The sequence below is a fragment of the Myxocyprinus asiaticus genome, chromosome 37 (genome assembly GCF_019703515.2).
Source record: "Myxocyprinus asiaticus isolate MX2 ecotype Aquarium Trade chromosome 37, UBuf_Myxa_2, whole genome shotgun sequence".
NCBI classification, from domain to species: domain Eukaryota; kingdom Metazoa; phylum Chordata; class Actinopteri; order Cypriniformes; family Catostomidae; genus Myxocyprinus; species Myxocyprinus asiaticus.
In genome coordinates this window covers 12976337-12993281 of record NC_059380.1, presented here as the reverse complement: position 1 = coordinate 12993281, position 16945 = coordinate 12976337, and the positions used below count along the sequence as shown (strand labels likewise).

General features: G+C 39.5%; 1 protein-coding gene across 7 annotated transcripts in view; it reads right to left on the bottom strand.

Moving 5' to 3' along the window:
* Positions 1–430: 430 nt before the first annotated feature.
* The window catches only part of LOC127428380 (death-inducer obliterator 1-like), a 37701-nt gene continuing 21186 nt past the window's right edge, over positions 431–16945 (bottom strand). For 3 of the 7 annotated variants that reach the window (XM_051676733.1, XM_051676727.1, XM_051676732.1), the window contains 13 exons: positions 14647–15007; positions 13506–13715; positions 12881–13097; positions 9720–10305; positions 9360–9519; positions 9094–9210; positions 8812–8973; positions 8397–8553; positions 6588–7086; positions 6099–6249; positions 5864–5953; positions 5580–5775; positions 431–4424 (listed from right to left, as the gene is read on the bottom strand). In XM_051676733.1, coding sequence (XP_051532693.1) covers positions 940–4424; positions 5580–5775; positions 5864–5953; positions 6099–6249; positions 6588–7086; positions 8397–8553; positions 8812–8973; positions 9094–9210; positions 9360–9519; positions 9720–10305; positions 12881–13097; positions 13506–13715; positions 14647–15003 — 6387 coding nt within the window. In that variant the 5' untranslated portion in view covers positions 15004–15007 and the 3' untranslated portion in view covers positions 431–939. The remainder of the gene's footprint in view (positions 4425–5579; positions 5776–5863; positions 5954–6098; positions 6250–6587; positions 7087–8396; positions 8554–8811; positions 8974–9093; positions 9211–9359; positions 9520–9719; positions 10306–12880; positions 13098–13505; positions 13716–14646; positions 15008–16945) is intronic. The other 4 variants (XM_051676729.1, XM_051676731.1, XM_051676730.1 and 1 more) reach the window with 4 other exon arrangements.

Below are 16945 nucleotides of genomic sequence, written 5' to 3'. Positions count from 1 at the left end.
CTCAGCTACACCTATCACATTGCTTCTGAAGACATGGATTTAACCACTGGAGTCGCCTGGAGTACTTTTATGTTGCCCTTATGTGGATTTTGCAGCTTAAACATTTTGGCACCCATTCACTTGCATTGTATAGACCTACAGAGCTGAGATATTCTTCTAAAACTCTTCCTATGTGCTCAGCAAATGAAAGTCATACACATCTGGAATGGCATGAGGGTGAGTAACTGATAAAAGAATTATCATTTTTGGGTGAACTAATCTTTTACATTTTGAAACCATTTAAACAGCAAGTTTCTTTTAATAAAAAAGGTCTTGTTGATCATTTATAAAATATTCTATACTATTATAGACACTGTATGAAACTAGACTTTGGATGAAAGTATTTTATACAGAATATCCAAGACAAAAGAAAAAATAATGCACAACGATATTCATTATAATCACAGAGGATTTATTTGATCACCGTAATCTGGAGTGGCTTCAAGATCATTAACAATAGCCTATGGACACATTCATTAAATGCTGGATAAGCTTTAACCATACAAAGACTTTCTTCTTCTGAAGACCATTTCCATATATTTTTTAAACCTATATGGCTTACGATTTCTCTATTTAGAAAAACAAAGTAGTTAAAACGTACCGGTATATACACAAATATATACATATTTACATGTATTGGTTTATTTTGTTACTTTTTTCACTTTCTTTTGTAAAATAGCAGTACAGGGAGAGTGTATTTTGTGCTGACAAAATTATCACATAAGAAGTACACCTAAAGATGTTATCAACATTAATTACTTTAAATGTAAAAAGGATAAAATATTCAGCAAGAAGAGTACAAAAAGGGAGTTTCAAGCACAACTTTCAAATCCACAAAATTTAGAAGAAAAAACCCCCAAAAAAACATTCAGAAACATGTCCTTCCAAGATTGTTGATTTTTATGATGCAGTTTCAGAGTCTGTAGACTTTGCCCTTGAGTTGTCAGATCTTTCTCTTTTGTAATCATTCTTTTCTTTGCTCCTGTCCCGTCTGTCTCTGTCTTTCTCCTTCCTTCTCTCTTTGTCCCGGTCTCTTCCCCTATCTCTTCTGTCACGGTCTTTTCCACGTTCTCGTTCACGACTCCTTGAGCGATCTCTTCTTCTGTCCCTGCTGTCTCGATCTCGGTCTCTGTTCTTGGCTCTGTCTCGATCATGGTCTTTTCTATCCTGCTCTCTCTCCCTGCCTCGGTCTCTGTCTCGATCCCGTTCTCTCCTCTTGTCTCCATCTCCATCTCTGTGTCGCTCAGACTCTCGGCCCCTACTGCGATCCCTCTCTCTGCTATGCTCTTTTTCTCTTTCCCGGCTGCGACCCCGCTCTCTTTCTCTGCTCTGTTCTCTTTCACGATCCCTTTCTCTGCCTCTGTCCCACTCATGTTCCCTGTTCCAGCCCCATGATCTCCCACCATGTGGCGCTTCTCGATCTCTCTCTCTCCTTCTGTCTTCAGACAAATCACACTGCCTCTCTTCAAACAATCGTGAGGGGACATCTCTGTCACGTGACCCACCATCAAACCTACTTGGACGGTTGTGAGGCTCTGAACTATCTCTGGTGGAGCAGCTTCGCCGCCTCATTTCAGGGGAATGCCGCCTCCAATGGTCATCACGGTAGGTGTCTGGACTGTGCCCACCTACACGGCCCTGTACTGGGATGGGACCATCAGTAGGTGTTGGAAGCAGAGGCCCACGAACAGGCCTAATATCACTTGGGTTATCATCATTATAACTATATTGTTCTGGCTGGCTGACAGCTTCCTTATCAAAATGTCCTGGTGGAGGACCTCTTGGCCCTCCAAACTGCTGCACTGATGGTCCACAGTGCCTTTCAAAGTCTTGAGACGAATTCCCCCGTGGTTCCTCAAATGACCCTCTGTGTTGAGGTGAACCATGAAACTGGTTTGGAGGTGTAAATCTCTGTCCCGACAAATCTCCTGTAGGACCAGGGGGTCCTCTTCGTCCTTCGAAGTGGTTTGGTGGTGGACCCCTAAAAGGAGGCCCTTGTGAGGGTATTTGGGGTTGTTCTATTCCCTGATGATATGAGCTTCCAGCATCGTTATATTTATCACCAGGTACTCTTGACATATTAGACGGCAGTCTATGGTCCCCGATGTTATGAGGTGGAGGCGGTCCTCTTGGTCCTGGGAAGTGGGATGGTGGTGGGGCTCTATTATCAAAGTGATTTGAAGGGGGGCCTGGGAATGTTGGAGGTGGGCCTCTAGGTCCAGAGAAGTTAAAAGCAGGTGGAGGCCCATTAAATCTTTGTCCATCAAAGTTGGGAGGGGGTGGTGGCGGCCCTGGTGGTGGGCCTCTTGGTCTGACATGCTGAGGGTGCATTGAATTCATAGAATTATCAAATATCTGAGGAGGAGGTCCTCTCTGACCTATTGGTTGGAATGGAGGTGGTCCTCTTGGTGTAAAATTAGGGGGGGCTGGACCTCTTGGAGCATCATACTGAGAACTGCTCCCCCACTGATTCTGGTAAGGCGGATATGATCCAGGTGGTGAATACTTAGTGGGATCATTTCCTCCGAGAGGTGGAGGTGGACCTTGCATTGGGGGAATCTGCATTGGTGGTGGCCCTGACATTGGAGGAGGGAGATGCATGGGTAGTGGGACAGTCATTGGTGGTGGGCCTTGCAATGGAGGTGGACCAAGAATGGGTGGAGGCCCAATAGGGGGAGGAAAGGACATTGGGGATCGAATGTTAGGAGGGTTTGTTGTCGTTATGTGTTGTATATGGGAACTGTGAGAATCCATATAAGATGACTCATCCTGGATGATATCTTGTGGCATCCTTGAGTGTTTAGATGCAGATGATGATGTACTGATTGTTGAAATGTTGTAATATGTGGTTGCAGTGGACTCAATTGGCTGTCCACTGGATGAAACTTGATCAGCTTTTAAAATACTTGCAGAATTAGGCCAAACCTCCTCAAAACTTTTACTTTCAGATTCAGTGGGTTCATCGCTCATTTTGGGTTCCTCCACAGGTTCATTTTCCATATAGCATTCAACTAACTCGGGGTCGATCTTCTCCCCTAATAATGGAATAGAAACCTCTGTACTCTCTGAAATATTGGTCTCTGTACTGAGAAAAGGCACCACTTCACTTTTGCTCTCCTCCTCAGGCTTGGATGCTTCTGGTTTCAGAATGGCAGGCTGCACTTGTTGAGAATCCAAAGTGGCAGTGACTTGCGATAGGTGCGTGTGTGTGGTTATCGTAGGTTGCCCTGCTGGTGTATCAACAGTATTTTCCAGCTGTGTTGCTTGAGTGTCTGTGATTGTGCAGGCTTGTGATGATGTTGTCTCTATCACTGCTACTTGCTGTGGAGATTTATCTGTAGTAACAGGAGATTGCTCCTCTTTCTCCATAGAATCAGACGTCTGTCTTCTATTTACAGCTGCCTGTCTAGGGTCTCTACTCTGCCTTGGGTCTCTTCTCTGGTTAACAACCGGAGCAGCTGAGCTATTTGCCACTAATTCCTCAACCTTTTTACCAAGCTGCAACAACTGACTGTTAGCCAACAGAGATGGCTGAGAAATCAAAGTCTCTGGTATTTGTTGATGAAATAATTCCTCATGCCCCTCTAACTGTCGTTTCTGTTCCTCAATTTGTTTGTTGTTTTCAAGCACTTTCTGTTGCTCAGTTAATTTCTTAGCACCTGGATCTACCCCAACATCATCAAAAATAGAGTCATCCTCAGGGTCATAAGCAATGTCATCCACTACACCAGAGGAGACCCCTGCTGGCTTAATTGCTGCAGACACTTTTGTTGTATCGTGGATTTTTTCTGTACCATAGCCAACAGTTGGGTCATATTCTTCCTCAGGATCATATGGTCGGTCATCCTGTACATCTACATCTTTACACTTGCTTATTGCAAACTGCTGTACAATTGGGTCTAGCAGAGACACAGAAGGCACAGAGACATCTCCAGCACTTTGGTCTGAAGGTGACAACGAGACATCAAAATCTTGCTGCTTCTTACCAAAAAGTGTTTTCAGGATGGTCTGAAGCGGTGTGGAAGAGACTGCAGTGACTTTGGAAGATGGAGAATTATTGCCAGTGCTAGTGGTGACGCCAGATGTTTTCACAGAGGAGAGGATGGAAAACACAGAAGTTGCAACAGAACTTGAAGTCTCAGAGGCATTGAGGGGTGGTGGGGTGTCTGGGGGAGTTGTGCTGATGGCATCAAGACTAGATCGAAGACCTTTGTCCTGTTTAATTTCAAATTTACCAACAATGGATGGTTTTGGAAGGCCTGTTTCATCGTCCCTTAGAGTTTTAGAACGTTTTTCCTCATTCTCTAGAGGGGCTCCAGGACGCTTCTTGTCTTTCTGGCAAATCAACAACCCCAAGAGGAGATTGGGACGAGCTGGCTCCAGTCCTGCAACAAAATTGTAATATCTTGTTTGTCACTAGCTTACAAATAAGTACTCCTTTGATACTGTATACTGATCCAGATAGATAGTTCAGAATCAGTCATTAAAAAAAAAAAACAAACAGAAAAAACATTGAGAGCTTGTTCCACATAACATAAACCAAAAATGCTAAATGTTAACAAAAATTTTATTAAAAAAGCTGCATTCTCCATAGGGGAAATTCTCCAGCAAAATTATCTTCATAATACAAATGTTAAATAATGACTAAACCTAATTCCTATAATTTAATGTTTAAATATAGTAACAGAAATCTTCTGAAATTAAAATAAATATTACCTTTAGACACCCATGACAAAAAGTCTGAATTAAAGTTGGAAGTCAAAGCAATTTATTAATGCCAGCACTACTCGTGTTCTTCTGGCAAACTGTCATGCCAGTTTCAATCATTATGTAATTTTTATTCAACAGCTGATCTCTGGGTAAGGAATATGCAGATAAGCTTCAGTCATTTTCACTCTCCTTGGGGAGGTCGGATGACTTCCTTGTTTTCCTCAAGGTAGGGCAGCATTTAACTTACCATGGTCACCATGTCATTACAGCTGGTCCCAGAAAGCAAAGATGGCAACACTTTAATTTTAATCATAATTTTTAGCATGATAGCTGTATTTACAAGATTGGATATTACGTTTAGCAAGTTTCATAGCTGTGGCAGTCATCCTCACATTCAAATCTATTACTTAGCCTTGTTTATTAGGCTCATATTTAATTGTTAGAACAGGTGCTAAGACACATATCTAGGACATCACCAGGCTTGAATGCATGATATATTTTATTAGAAAGTCTTGAAGTTACATGACAACTTACAGACAGAAGGAAGACAATCAAAAAAGTAGTGTATAAATAAACATGAAACACATTTTGCAGCATTTTGGACATGGACTACTGTTTGTTTTATTTTTATAAATTATGGAACAAGCTCTCAATTCACAACATAAAAGTGAAAATACACAGGTACTGTAAACCTGCTTACCTGTTGTTAACATTAAAACATTTCATTAGATAAATTTTTTCTTCACTCTTTTTGCTTTGCATGAACAATCAGGGAAAATAATCAAATTATTTTTTAAAAGAGATTTTACAATATCCTCGTATATGCTTACCTGGTCCATCAAATGGTAGGAGCTTTGCAGGCAATGGGTCTTTTGAGCTCAGAGGTATAAGGTAGAGGTCTTTAATGCGCTTGTTACTGTTAGCCACTACCCCAAACCGCTTACGGCTACTGAAATAAGAAAACAGAGACACATACGCCACCTCCTCCTCTTCAGTCGCTGGATGAAAACGAATGAGACAGAGTTCCTGAAAAAATAACACACAGGATCAGCAAGCAGCTCACAATTCATTGTTTTTATTGTATGTGCAAATATTTTTTTTTTTTTTTTCATACTTTTGACAGTGAAGTCTTCAGCTTTCCCACATAATCCCACACAGTGTGTGGTGATATTCTTCCGCCAATATGAATGGTGTCAGGCAAGTCCTGCAAAGCAAAAACAGACATTAATTGTTACTAACAACTAAAATTATATAAACAATCATTACTTTGTGACTGATGTTCCAGTATAAAAACCTTGAGAAATTTGTGATCATAGATCATCAGGGCAAGTTTAACACATAGAACAAACCTCCTTAATATGTTCGAATGATCCAGAAACCATGTAGGCTTTCGTGACGAACTTGGCAACAGTGTGCATGTTTATGAGCCCTTTCCACATCATCTCCTGACCAGACAAGAACAAAGCTGTTTCACCCTCAGGAGGGGGTTGTGATGCACTGCTGAAACACAAATGATAATCACATACTCTTATTATATAATATATATGTAATATATTTTATAGATTATATTACTCACAATCACATTACTATGACTTCTCTTCTGGCTAATCATTATCAAGGTAATTCATTGCATATCTGGTTGCTACAATGAAAAACTGAAGCTAAACTAAAGCATGTCCTTTGTATCTCCACAATTCTGCTCAAATGATTTCAAACATGTGCAACTACTTCTCAGTCTTAATCTTAGGTTTCTTAATCTTCTTAATCATATATTCTTATTATTATACAATGTCCTGTAGAGAATTTAGATATGCAGATTCTAAAATCGAGTGCTGCACCTGGCAGTATTGGACCCGTAGTGCCGCACATCTTGTGAAGAGCCTGGTTTTTGCATCACTGGTCTGGGTACAGATGCTGGGGCGGCAGGGGGCATAGGCAATGGACCCTTTGTTTCAACAGCCGCAGGCTCCAAAACAGGGAGAGCGGCTGGCATTGTAGGAATATTAATATCAGGACCAGTCTGAGACACAGGCAGAGATGACCGGTGACCTGCAGTTCGAGGATCCCTTCGCGTTATTGTAACGGAGGAGACTGCTGGTACAGCTGCAGTGACTGGGGCCTGGACAACTGGCACGACACTGCTTGGATCTTCAGTCACAGTCATAGTACCAAGTACAGCCATCTCAACACCAGAATAAGACGAGACTTGGGAAGGTTCTACAGCTGGAGCTTTAGAGGGCCTTGGCTCTGGTTTAGATTTAATAGGTGGCTCTGGCTTTTTAGGGATAGACATTTTGTTTTTTTTGGACGGTGGTTCATCATCAGCAGACTTCTGACCTGAAAAGAAATAAAATAATAGAAAAATAAATACCAACATGAAATTGTTTAAAAACCATTGGTAGTGAAAAGAGTGTATATACTGTGCCCTCCATAAGTATTTGGACAGCGAGACACTATTCATAATTTTGGCTCTGTACACCACCACCGTGGATTTGAAATGAAGCAATCAATATGTGATTGAATCGATATGGATTTACATCCAAATTGGGTGAATGGTTTAGGAATTACAGCTTTTTTTATACAAAGACGCCCATTTTCAGGGGCTCAAAAGTATTGGATAAACTAACATAATCATAAATGAAATGATTATTCTTGATCCTTGGTTGAAAATCCTTTGCAGTGAATGACTGCCTGAAGTCTGGAACCCATGGACCAAATCACCAAATTCTGGGTTTCCTCCCTAGTGATGCTTTGCCAGGCCTTTATTGCAGCTGTCTTTAGTTGCTGCTTGTTTGTGGGTCTTTCTGCTTTCAGTTTTGTCTCCAGCAAGTGAAATGCATGTTCAATTGGGTTGTGGTCAGGTGATTGACTTAGCCTTTGAGGAATATTACACTTCTTTGCCTTGAAAAGCTCTTAGTTTGGCTTTCAGTTTGATTTGGGTCACTGTCCATCAGTAATGTGAAGCACCGTCCTCTCAGTTTTGCAGCATTTGGCTGAATCTGAGCAGATAGTATAGCCCTAAACACTTCAGAATTTATCCTGCTGCTTCTGTCAGCAGTTATGTACAGTAATCAACAAATATTACTGAGCCATTTCCATTGGCAGCCATACATGTCCATGCCATAACACTGCCTCCACCATATTTCAGGTGATGTGGTATGCTTCGATCATGAGCTGTTGCTTCTCTTCTCCATTCTCTTCTCTTCCCATGATTCTGGTACAGGTTCATCTTAGTTTAATCTATCCAAAGAAGTGTTCCAGAACGAATCAGCTCCAGACCTTAATTTTTAATGAAATAACCTGGCCATGAAAAAGCTTCTCAGTCGATTGTCCAATTAATTCTGAGCCCCAGAGTATGGGGGTCTATGTATAAAAATGCTGTAATTCCTAAACCGTTCACCCAATTTAGATATAAATCCATATTGATTCAATCACATATTGACTGCTTCATTTCAAATCCATGGTGGTGGAGTAGAGAGCCAAAATTATGAAAATTGTCTCACTGTCCAAATACTTATGGAGGGCTGATAATGACTAATTGTAGCAACACCCTGCAAGTGGTCTAAAGGGTGATGATCAATAATTAAAAGGGATACCAAATGTAGACTAGCTTATTATATTTTGTCCTCATTATGATATATTCACACCTGTACAGATCTTGCAGTTTAGGTCAAACAGATGAGCCCTGTGCTCTGCTGTAGTGTCTTTCAGCATACTACTGAAGATATCTGGCATTGCACTGCCCTTCCCAGTAGAGATTGAGGCTTGTGGTGCAGAAGTAGGCCGTGTGTCCTCCTGGGGATCCTTTAAAAAACAAATAGCCAGTGAACAATGTTATACTTCGGATACTATTCTCATCCATTGTTTCACATATGTTTATGTGCAACTAAACAACACAGAGATAGCACATTTAAAAATGAGAAAGTTATGGCAGGTAGGAGAAATAGAGCCTAAAAAATAATGCATTCAGGAAATTGCACTTTGGGTATCTGAAATGAGAGAGGGACAGAGAGAGGTGTGGAAGAACAGACAGATCAGGAAAACCAGAAAGACAGCACTTACAGCAGCAGAAGCCAAGCAGGGAGATTGGGAAGTGGCAGGCATACATACATCTCCATCAGACATTGGAGGAGCTTCCTCCATGTCTACATCTGGGGGTGCACCTTCTTGTCTGGATCCAGTTTTGGGCTGTCCTGGCTGGGATCTCCCACTCACAACCATATCCTTGTTAGAATGAGAGCATAATTACAAGCAGTAGAAAGCATTAGCACCAATGATGAATTTACTGCCCCCGTCGATCAAAAGTTAAGAGTTTAGCTAGACATATTTAAAAGTCTGTTTTACCTCAGAGATCTCGGTCTTTCTCCAATCTGACATCTCCTTGGAAAGAAGTTCTTCTGGACTCAACCTTACCAGCCTGAAAGGACTGATCTCACTACCAACCACACGATAGAAAAGGCCCTGCCACACGGAAGAATTGAAGAACACAATTCTCAGCATCGTTGCATCTTATAAAGCTACTTAAGATACCATGTACAATTTAACAAATTTTAGAGCATAAATGTCTAACACGTAAGCACACAAAAATACAACTTCAGTAGGTCGCTGACCTTGTTTTTTGGGTCCTTCAGGTTGAACATAAGGGACCGGTATTTGTTCTTGTACTTGTTATCAGTGTTAAGATAAAGGTTAAACATCTCTTTCTCAATGCTGACCGCCAACTTTCCCACTTCATTCTCAGACATGGACAGATCATCACTGTCACTCACCCTGTGGCACAACAGTTCACACGTTGATAATAATTATGACTTTCATAATGTATTGGAAATGCATTCTTAGCCATTTTAATATATATATAAAACATTCAATGATTGTCTTTTAAAAGAACATTTAAAATGCACATTTTTTTTTTTCAGTCAATTTGAAGTATTTATCAGGAAACCTTACTCTGTACATCTCAAAGTGCTTACCTTTTGTACAGGATATCAGTCAGTGACCGTCTGATGTTGGATCTCATCTGGTTGTTGGGGAGTGGCTGTGGTGGAGCAGTGGGTGGTGGAGGTTGGGTTGGTTTAGACACTGGGTGATGGATGGACTGAGTGGATGACATTGGTGAGGGTGGGGTTCTAGAAACTGGAGAAGGACCAGCCTCTGCAGATTCCTTTGGCACAGTCTGTGGTTGCTTTTTGGGTATGGTAAAGGTGCTTTTACCCACTCGGAGAGCTCCAGAGGCATGGAGCCGAGATCCAGTAGGGGCTGACGGCAGTATGACTGGAATTGGTGGAGGTGGAGTCCCTGGCTTCTTGGACTTGTTCAATTTGCCTTGTAGTGGGGGCTGTTTCCTCAAGTCTCTGGCACTGCTCAAAGATGCTGTACTTGTTTTGCCTTTGGTAGGAGAAGAGGTGGCAGCAGGTCCTTTGCCTTTTGAGCCAGGAGACTTCTTCCCACCTTTGGGAGCGACATTTAAAGCAGGAGCTTTCTTGTCAGCAGATGGAGTTTCCTTCTGTGGTTTGACTTCTTCATTGACTTCCTTTTCTTTGTCTTTTTGGGCAGCTGCTGGAAAACAGTAAGTAAATTGAACCATAAACACAGGAATGTGAAACATTTTCTACAGTACAAAGAAAAAAAAAATACAGTACATGAAATCTTGCATTTAAAAGCAGGATTCCACTGCATTTCTGTTGGCTAATGGAAAACAGCAAAAGACTTTATGAATTGTTCCAGAGCACATATTTTAGTGCCTTGCCTTTGTAATCACTCTCCCATGCTACTGAATATGATAAAGAGTGTCAACACCTCTTAAGTTTTAGTTAAGGAATCAAACAAGAAAGGGTTTTGTGTAATATGTCAGTTTTATTTTAGAAAATATACTCTTACAATCATCTTTACGCCAGTGTTTGTGTAACCCATTTCAAAAATGTATTCCTTCATATGAATTCCTTCAACTCACTTGGTTCTTTAACCCATTTGTTAATGAGAACATCACTAGCAATCAATGGCTTAATAATGAACCAACTGGAGCACAATCCTGCTGTAAGTGGGGGAAAAATGAGAGATCTTCCTCAAATACCAAATTTTAAGAAAAAACCTGAACATATTGACCACAAATGCCTTAAAAGTGCTTTTTGTTTAATCTTGAAGTTAGATTTACTTTAGTTTTCAATATTGTGGCATGATGTAAACCTCTAACCCAATTGAATCCCTTGGAAAACAGTCTCAGAGTTATGTCTTAAAACTGAAAATTCTAATAGTACGTTCAACGTGCAACAGCATAGCATAATTATTATATAAAACATTAAGAGTTAAATCCTGATGTGATATAAGGATATATGACATTACTTAATAAAGGGTTAATATTTTAACAGCTATATATGGAAAAATAAATATAACATTGAAATACAAATATGTAATTAGTTTATGCAGTAGCTAAATGTAACTCTCTTCTCCAAAATTCATCACTTGTATTGCAGAATTGCACCCTAACAAAGCACTTTGAAGTGCAAGTATGCAATGTTCTCTGCAAAGTATTCACATTCATGTGTTCGCTATATCTGACCAATTTCTCATCTTGATCAGTGTTGAAAGCACAGGGGACACACAAGCCAAGACAATCTGATGTACACAAAAAGCCCTACTGCCATTTTTATGACTCAAATCCAGGTATTAAAAACAAATTCCATTTAAACAAAGACAGAAAATGATTGGAAAAACTATTCATTTCCATATTCATCATTCACCGATGTCAAACAAATACACCACATTCAATTTAGGGCATATTTTTTCCTTTGTTATTTTTTCTGAAGTTGAAGTGACGACAACTTCTTAAAGTCACCTATTCCTTCAAGTGCATCTAACCAAATCATGATCTAGAACATTTTTCAAAGTTCAATCTCTGCATCAAATCAACTGTACTCCGCTTTCAACATATACTCTAATGTTTCTCAATGTGCATATCAGCATTTGTCTACAGTCTGTGCATTTGTTTATACATAGCTTAACATTTCCCTGTGTGCTGCAATAACAAGGCATGTGAAGTCTGTTGTTGACTGCTGTGGGGAGATATGTTGTCCTCTGCTGCTCTTGAGTGGTCCTCTTAACTTCACAGCTCACACTCTGGGCTCCTGGAATTTTCTGAACTCCACAGTTCTTCTCTTGGGCCAGCTCCATGGTTTGTAGGCTTTTTTAATATTGCTAATCATGCTGATGGTTGACAAAGGCCAAAAACAGCCAGAGGCCATGCCACCCAATGTTGTAATCCAATAAAAAGACTTCTCTCACAACAAAAAGACTTCTCTCACAGGGATATCAGTATTATCCGCAATTTCACTTTATTTTGAATGCCACTTGAAATCTCCACTGGTGATTTATAAATGCAGTGCAAACAAATGACAGGAATATCAAATTAAAAGTTGTTAGTTAAGTAAAAAACAGGTTTTCATTAATAAAAATGTAGCACTGAAGTCAAATGTCCATGTGATCAGAGATTATCTGTTCTTAGTCAGGGAACGCAGGAGAAAGACATAAAAACCTACCTGTTCAGGTGTGTGGTCAGTACATCTTTCGCATGAATGTCCCCAGTGAAGGCAGGGATTGAAGACGGTAATAGTATTCCATACACTGACAGTTTCAATCACACACTCACACACATATTATAAAGACCCTGGCCAGAAAGTATTACAAATGTATATCATGGCAAGGCACTGTGGTTTTGGCTCCAAGATCACTTTTGTTCCAAGAACAAATTTTACTCTAGAGTAAATACTTTGTATAGACTGTAAAATGCAGTCTTTATACATTTTAGATAAAATACCATTTTCTTTTATAAATGTACCTGTTCTGGAGCTTTAAATAACTTGGCAATTACCTGATGCAGGTACTTCAACAATATTAACATTTTGCAGTGTTACAAAATAATTTTAAGATGAGCGTAGGGTGTCCGTAGCGTAGGGTGTCCGACTTAGAACCTTTCACAATTACAGCTGAGCTAACATTTTCCAGTGCAAATATCCCTTTTAAGGCATGTAATTTTACACAGAAAATGTGCAGGATTTTCAGATCTGTGAACTCATCAGTTTTTGACAATTCAACAGGTAAACAATAAATTGTGGAAAACCCTCAGAGAGATACATACACGCTTTGTTTAACACAGATGCTGATAAGGGTGTAGCCTTTTCTGGCGTTACTGCAATGTAATTATGGTCACTGGACCAGGATGACATGGCTGGCGGAGGCGGATGCTCCTCTGCATGCTTATCTTCATCATCGCCATCCTCATCTTTCTCAGTCTCAGACTCCGATTCCTTCTTGTCAGCTTGGTTAGAGGATCTTCTTTCAGTGCCAGAACCCTTCTACAGACAAGAACAAAAATTTTCACAAGTGTTTTAAGAAAAAGAAAAAATGAGCAGTTTAGAACTGCACTCAACTGATATGAATTGTACAAAGATATTTAGAAAATCTCAACTGTTTGACATCTTTTACATTTAAGCAACAAAACCTCTGAGGAATGTATTTTAAAAATAAGAAAAAGTAACTGCACAAGATACCCACACATCAAAAAAAAAAAGACCCAGATTTAAATGACCTTGAATTATGAAGAAAAGGCTGATAAAGCTCCTGTATCCCTGATGTTTCTTGCACATGAATTAGATACTAACAAATCTGCAATTATGCCTAATGAGCAATGTAACTGTACATACAAGCACTATTTCAACTTAAGTATTCTTTGCATGGCTATTATTGCCATTTATGTGTAATACCTTATGCAGCGATTTATTTGTGGTCTTTTTGGGCTTGCCCCTTTCTTTCTGCTTGGAGTCTTTTCCATCTGTGGTGATGGTCTTCATGGCGGCTGCAGCGTGTCTGAGTATGCAGTCATTCCCACAATAGACGGTGTCGGGAAGGGCATCTCTCTCACATCCAGGGCCGATGCACTTTGGGAGAGAAGACTCCTCGGCTGCAGTCACCTGCTGAAAACTCAGTGATGTCAAACTTCTGGCCACTATGTTGTGGCAACAGATCACCACTGTCTGAGTGCAATTCTTAATATGCTGTTCTCATAAATGTCTCCTTATCTTCTGAGAAATAACTGATTTTGCATAGCTTTTTTATTTTTTTTTTTACTTCAGTTATTTTTTGAGAACAGGCAGACACTATAAACAATAATCATTCCCAATAGATATAGCAAAAGACAGTACTATACTACTACTTGAGAGTACTAGTACTATAATATTAAACTAGTTTAAATTGTTAGTCCTTTAATAGTCTTGGCATAACATTGATTTCAATTCATTTCAAAAGGGGCTAATTTACAGCACCTCTTAGTTTAGTTGAGGTGGCAAGTATTTCTCTTTATTATGTGCATTATAGCACCCATACAAAACTAATATATCACATCTTGAGAGCAACATTTATACGAATTTAATAAGATAGCTTTCGATGGATAAATTTAAATGATCTGGTTAGATAATAAAAACAAGTACTACACTACTGAGAACAACAACTCAACAGTGATGAAACCCCAATGAAACCCATGTTTTTTTCATGCTTCTTATGACACTAAAAAGTGTTACACATTTCTATGACAGAAAACAGATTTTCTTTAGTAGTTCTCTTCGAATTAGTCAAAATACCAGTGGTCAGAACTGCTGTGATAATTTTTCTTTTTACACTGAAACGTAGTTAAACTTATTTACATTTTAATTTGATGTGTTATTGGCCATAAAATCCTGTGAGAGCATGTAAAAAAGTATATATATATATATATATATATATATATATATATATATATATATATATATATATATATAAAAAGGCATACCAAAACAATGTCAATATTTCTTTAACCTGATTAAATTATTTAAAGATTGGTCCAGACTCATGGTTCATATAGCAACATACCGGCTGGAAAATCTTTATTTTCTTTTTCCCACTGGGATTGGTAGCCTTCTCGATCCTGCCCTTAATGCCCAGGTCATCAGCAGCTTTCTCCTCTGTAGCAGCTGCAGCAGTATTTGATGTAGCTGATGTGCTGCCTGCAACAGGACTGGACTCGGTTTTACGAGGGCCAACTACTGATCGTTTGCCATTATCTGCAGCTGCAGAGGATGCATTGGCCTTGGGAATCTGTCCCTTCTGTGTGTTGCAGTTAGGACAGACGTAGTCCTCTCCATTTCTCTCCATCAGTCGGCCTCGCGCTTCAGTGATACCAACGCAGTCGCCATGAAACCACTCCTCACAGCGATCACAGCAGATCATGAACCTAAGCACAAGGATTTAAATAACCAAACACCCTCAAACAACCTTAATGCGAGCACTTATTAAAGCCCCTAGTGATATAAATCCTCTGCTGACAGATATGGAAAGCAAGCAACAGACAACTTTTCAATGGTGCAACAGCCAATTAAATATTTTATGATTTTTCAGTTAAAATCGCAGATTTTAAAAGTGCTGAAAATTAACACTATATTTCTTTTCCTGTTAAAATGCATTTATTTCCTTCTTAGGAAAGAAAACAAAACAATAAAATGTAACAATAATGCTTTATTAACAGTTTCCAAACAAAGCCTTACAAAGTTTAAAGATAAAGTAAAAATAGCACCAATTCAAGTAACATTTACCATAGTCTAAGTTAGATGTTGACTAATTGAAAGAACTAGTCCCCATAGGTTGCATATTCATTGCAATGGGCATTGAATCTCTTAAACCCTCCACAATATTAATCAGCTGGCAGGCTGTAGTTATACACTGCTGCTTTGAAGTTTGAACTCCACATGAAAAGCGCTGCAGAGAACGACTGAGTTCAGAATGGCATACTACTCATACTTCTGTCATGTCTAGGCATGGCTGAAAATGTAAGTGTGGTATGGTTGAATGCCATTCCTAACACAGCCAATGTCTTTTCTTGCTGATCCTGCCCATGTAATGATACGTCATCAGAATTGTCCAGCAATCATTAGCTGACGCTTCAAAATGGGTTCAAAGTCAACAACTTAAACTCGAACAAGCTAGCCAGCCACAGCAGTCCCTTATCAGTGCCATGCATAGTGTATTTGGCTTTTAGGTGATAGTTATTAAAGCTTGATATGCTTCTGTGGCAATTAAATTCTGCTTTACAAAGGACACAAGTATTTGATTGTTGTCTGCTGTAGAGGTCTGCTTGGGACAGTTTTTTCCATCCTGCTCCCGCAAGTTTCTATCCCGCACCCGGACACTCCCGCTGAATTTTACTGTTCACCCGCTCTCTGCCCGCAGTGGTTTTCTTCCTGACCGCTCCTGTTCCCGCATCCCCGCATTTGTTTTCCACATAGGGCAAAAGCCATACAAATATGCAACAAGTGTACACAAATAACGTTTTATTTTTCTGTTATTGCTATTATCAGATGGCGCGTGACATGATGCTCATCTGACTTGCATGAGGTTGGCTTCTTAACACTTAAATTTACAATTTTCCAGCCCCAGTTTCACATCCTTTGATGACACAGTGGTTCCACGTCCATGCTATGCTCTGCTATTCTTGTAAAGCGCCACTGACTATAGCCTGCTCCAAGTATTGGATAATTTGATACACGTGTTGTGTGCACATTTTTTAATTGGATTTTCTGTTAGTTATCAAAAATAAATTTAATGTAAAATAAAATTATTTTGTTCATTTTTTTGCATTCATAAATTGATAATATAAAAACAGATATCCACATCAGATTTTCACATCGGATTGCACACACAACTCATGAACGTACCGTCCGCTACCCCCCTCAACTCAGAAATATAATCCTGCGCCGAAAGAAATCTGATCTGGTCCCGTGGGTCCTGTGGGAGTTCAGCTGGAATGACGACCTCTAGTCTGCTGTAATGTTTGCTTTGTAAGACCCATGGACCTTTTTATTAATTTTTAATCTCATTTCTTGTTTTTAAAATGAATTTGTGTATTTTCTTTTTATGTAAAGTACTTTGAATTGCCATTGTGTATGAAATGTGCTATATAAATAAACTTGCCTTGCCTACTTGATCATTGACAGAATCGCTGTTGTGTTGGGTTTGTATGTGGTGTGTACATCAGTGTAATTGACTCCAGACACATTGCAAAGTTTCCGTCCTATTTCAACCTGTTTTTAGAACTCACACAGAGCTGAATAATATGTCAGTGTTTAATGTGAAAATTGGTAAATGCATTAAATCGCATCAACAAACACATCAAACA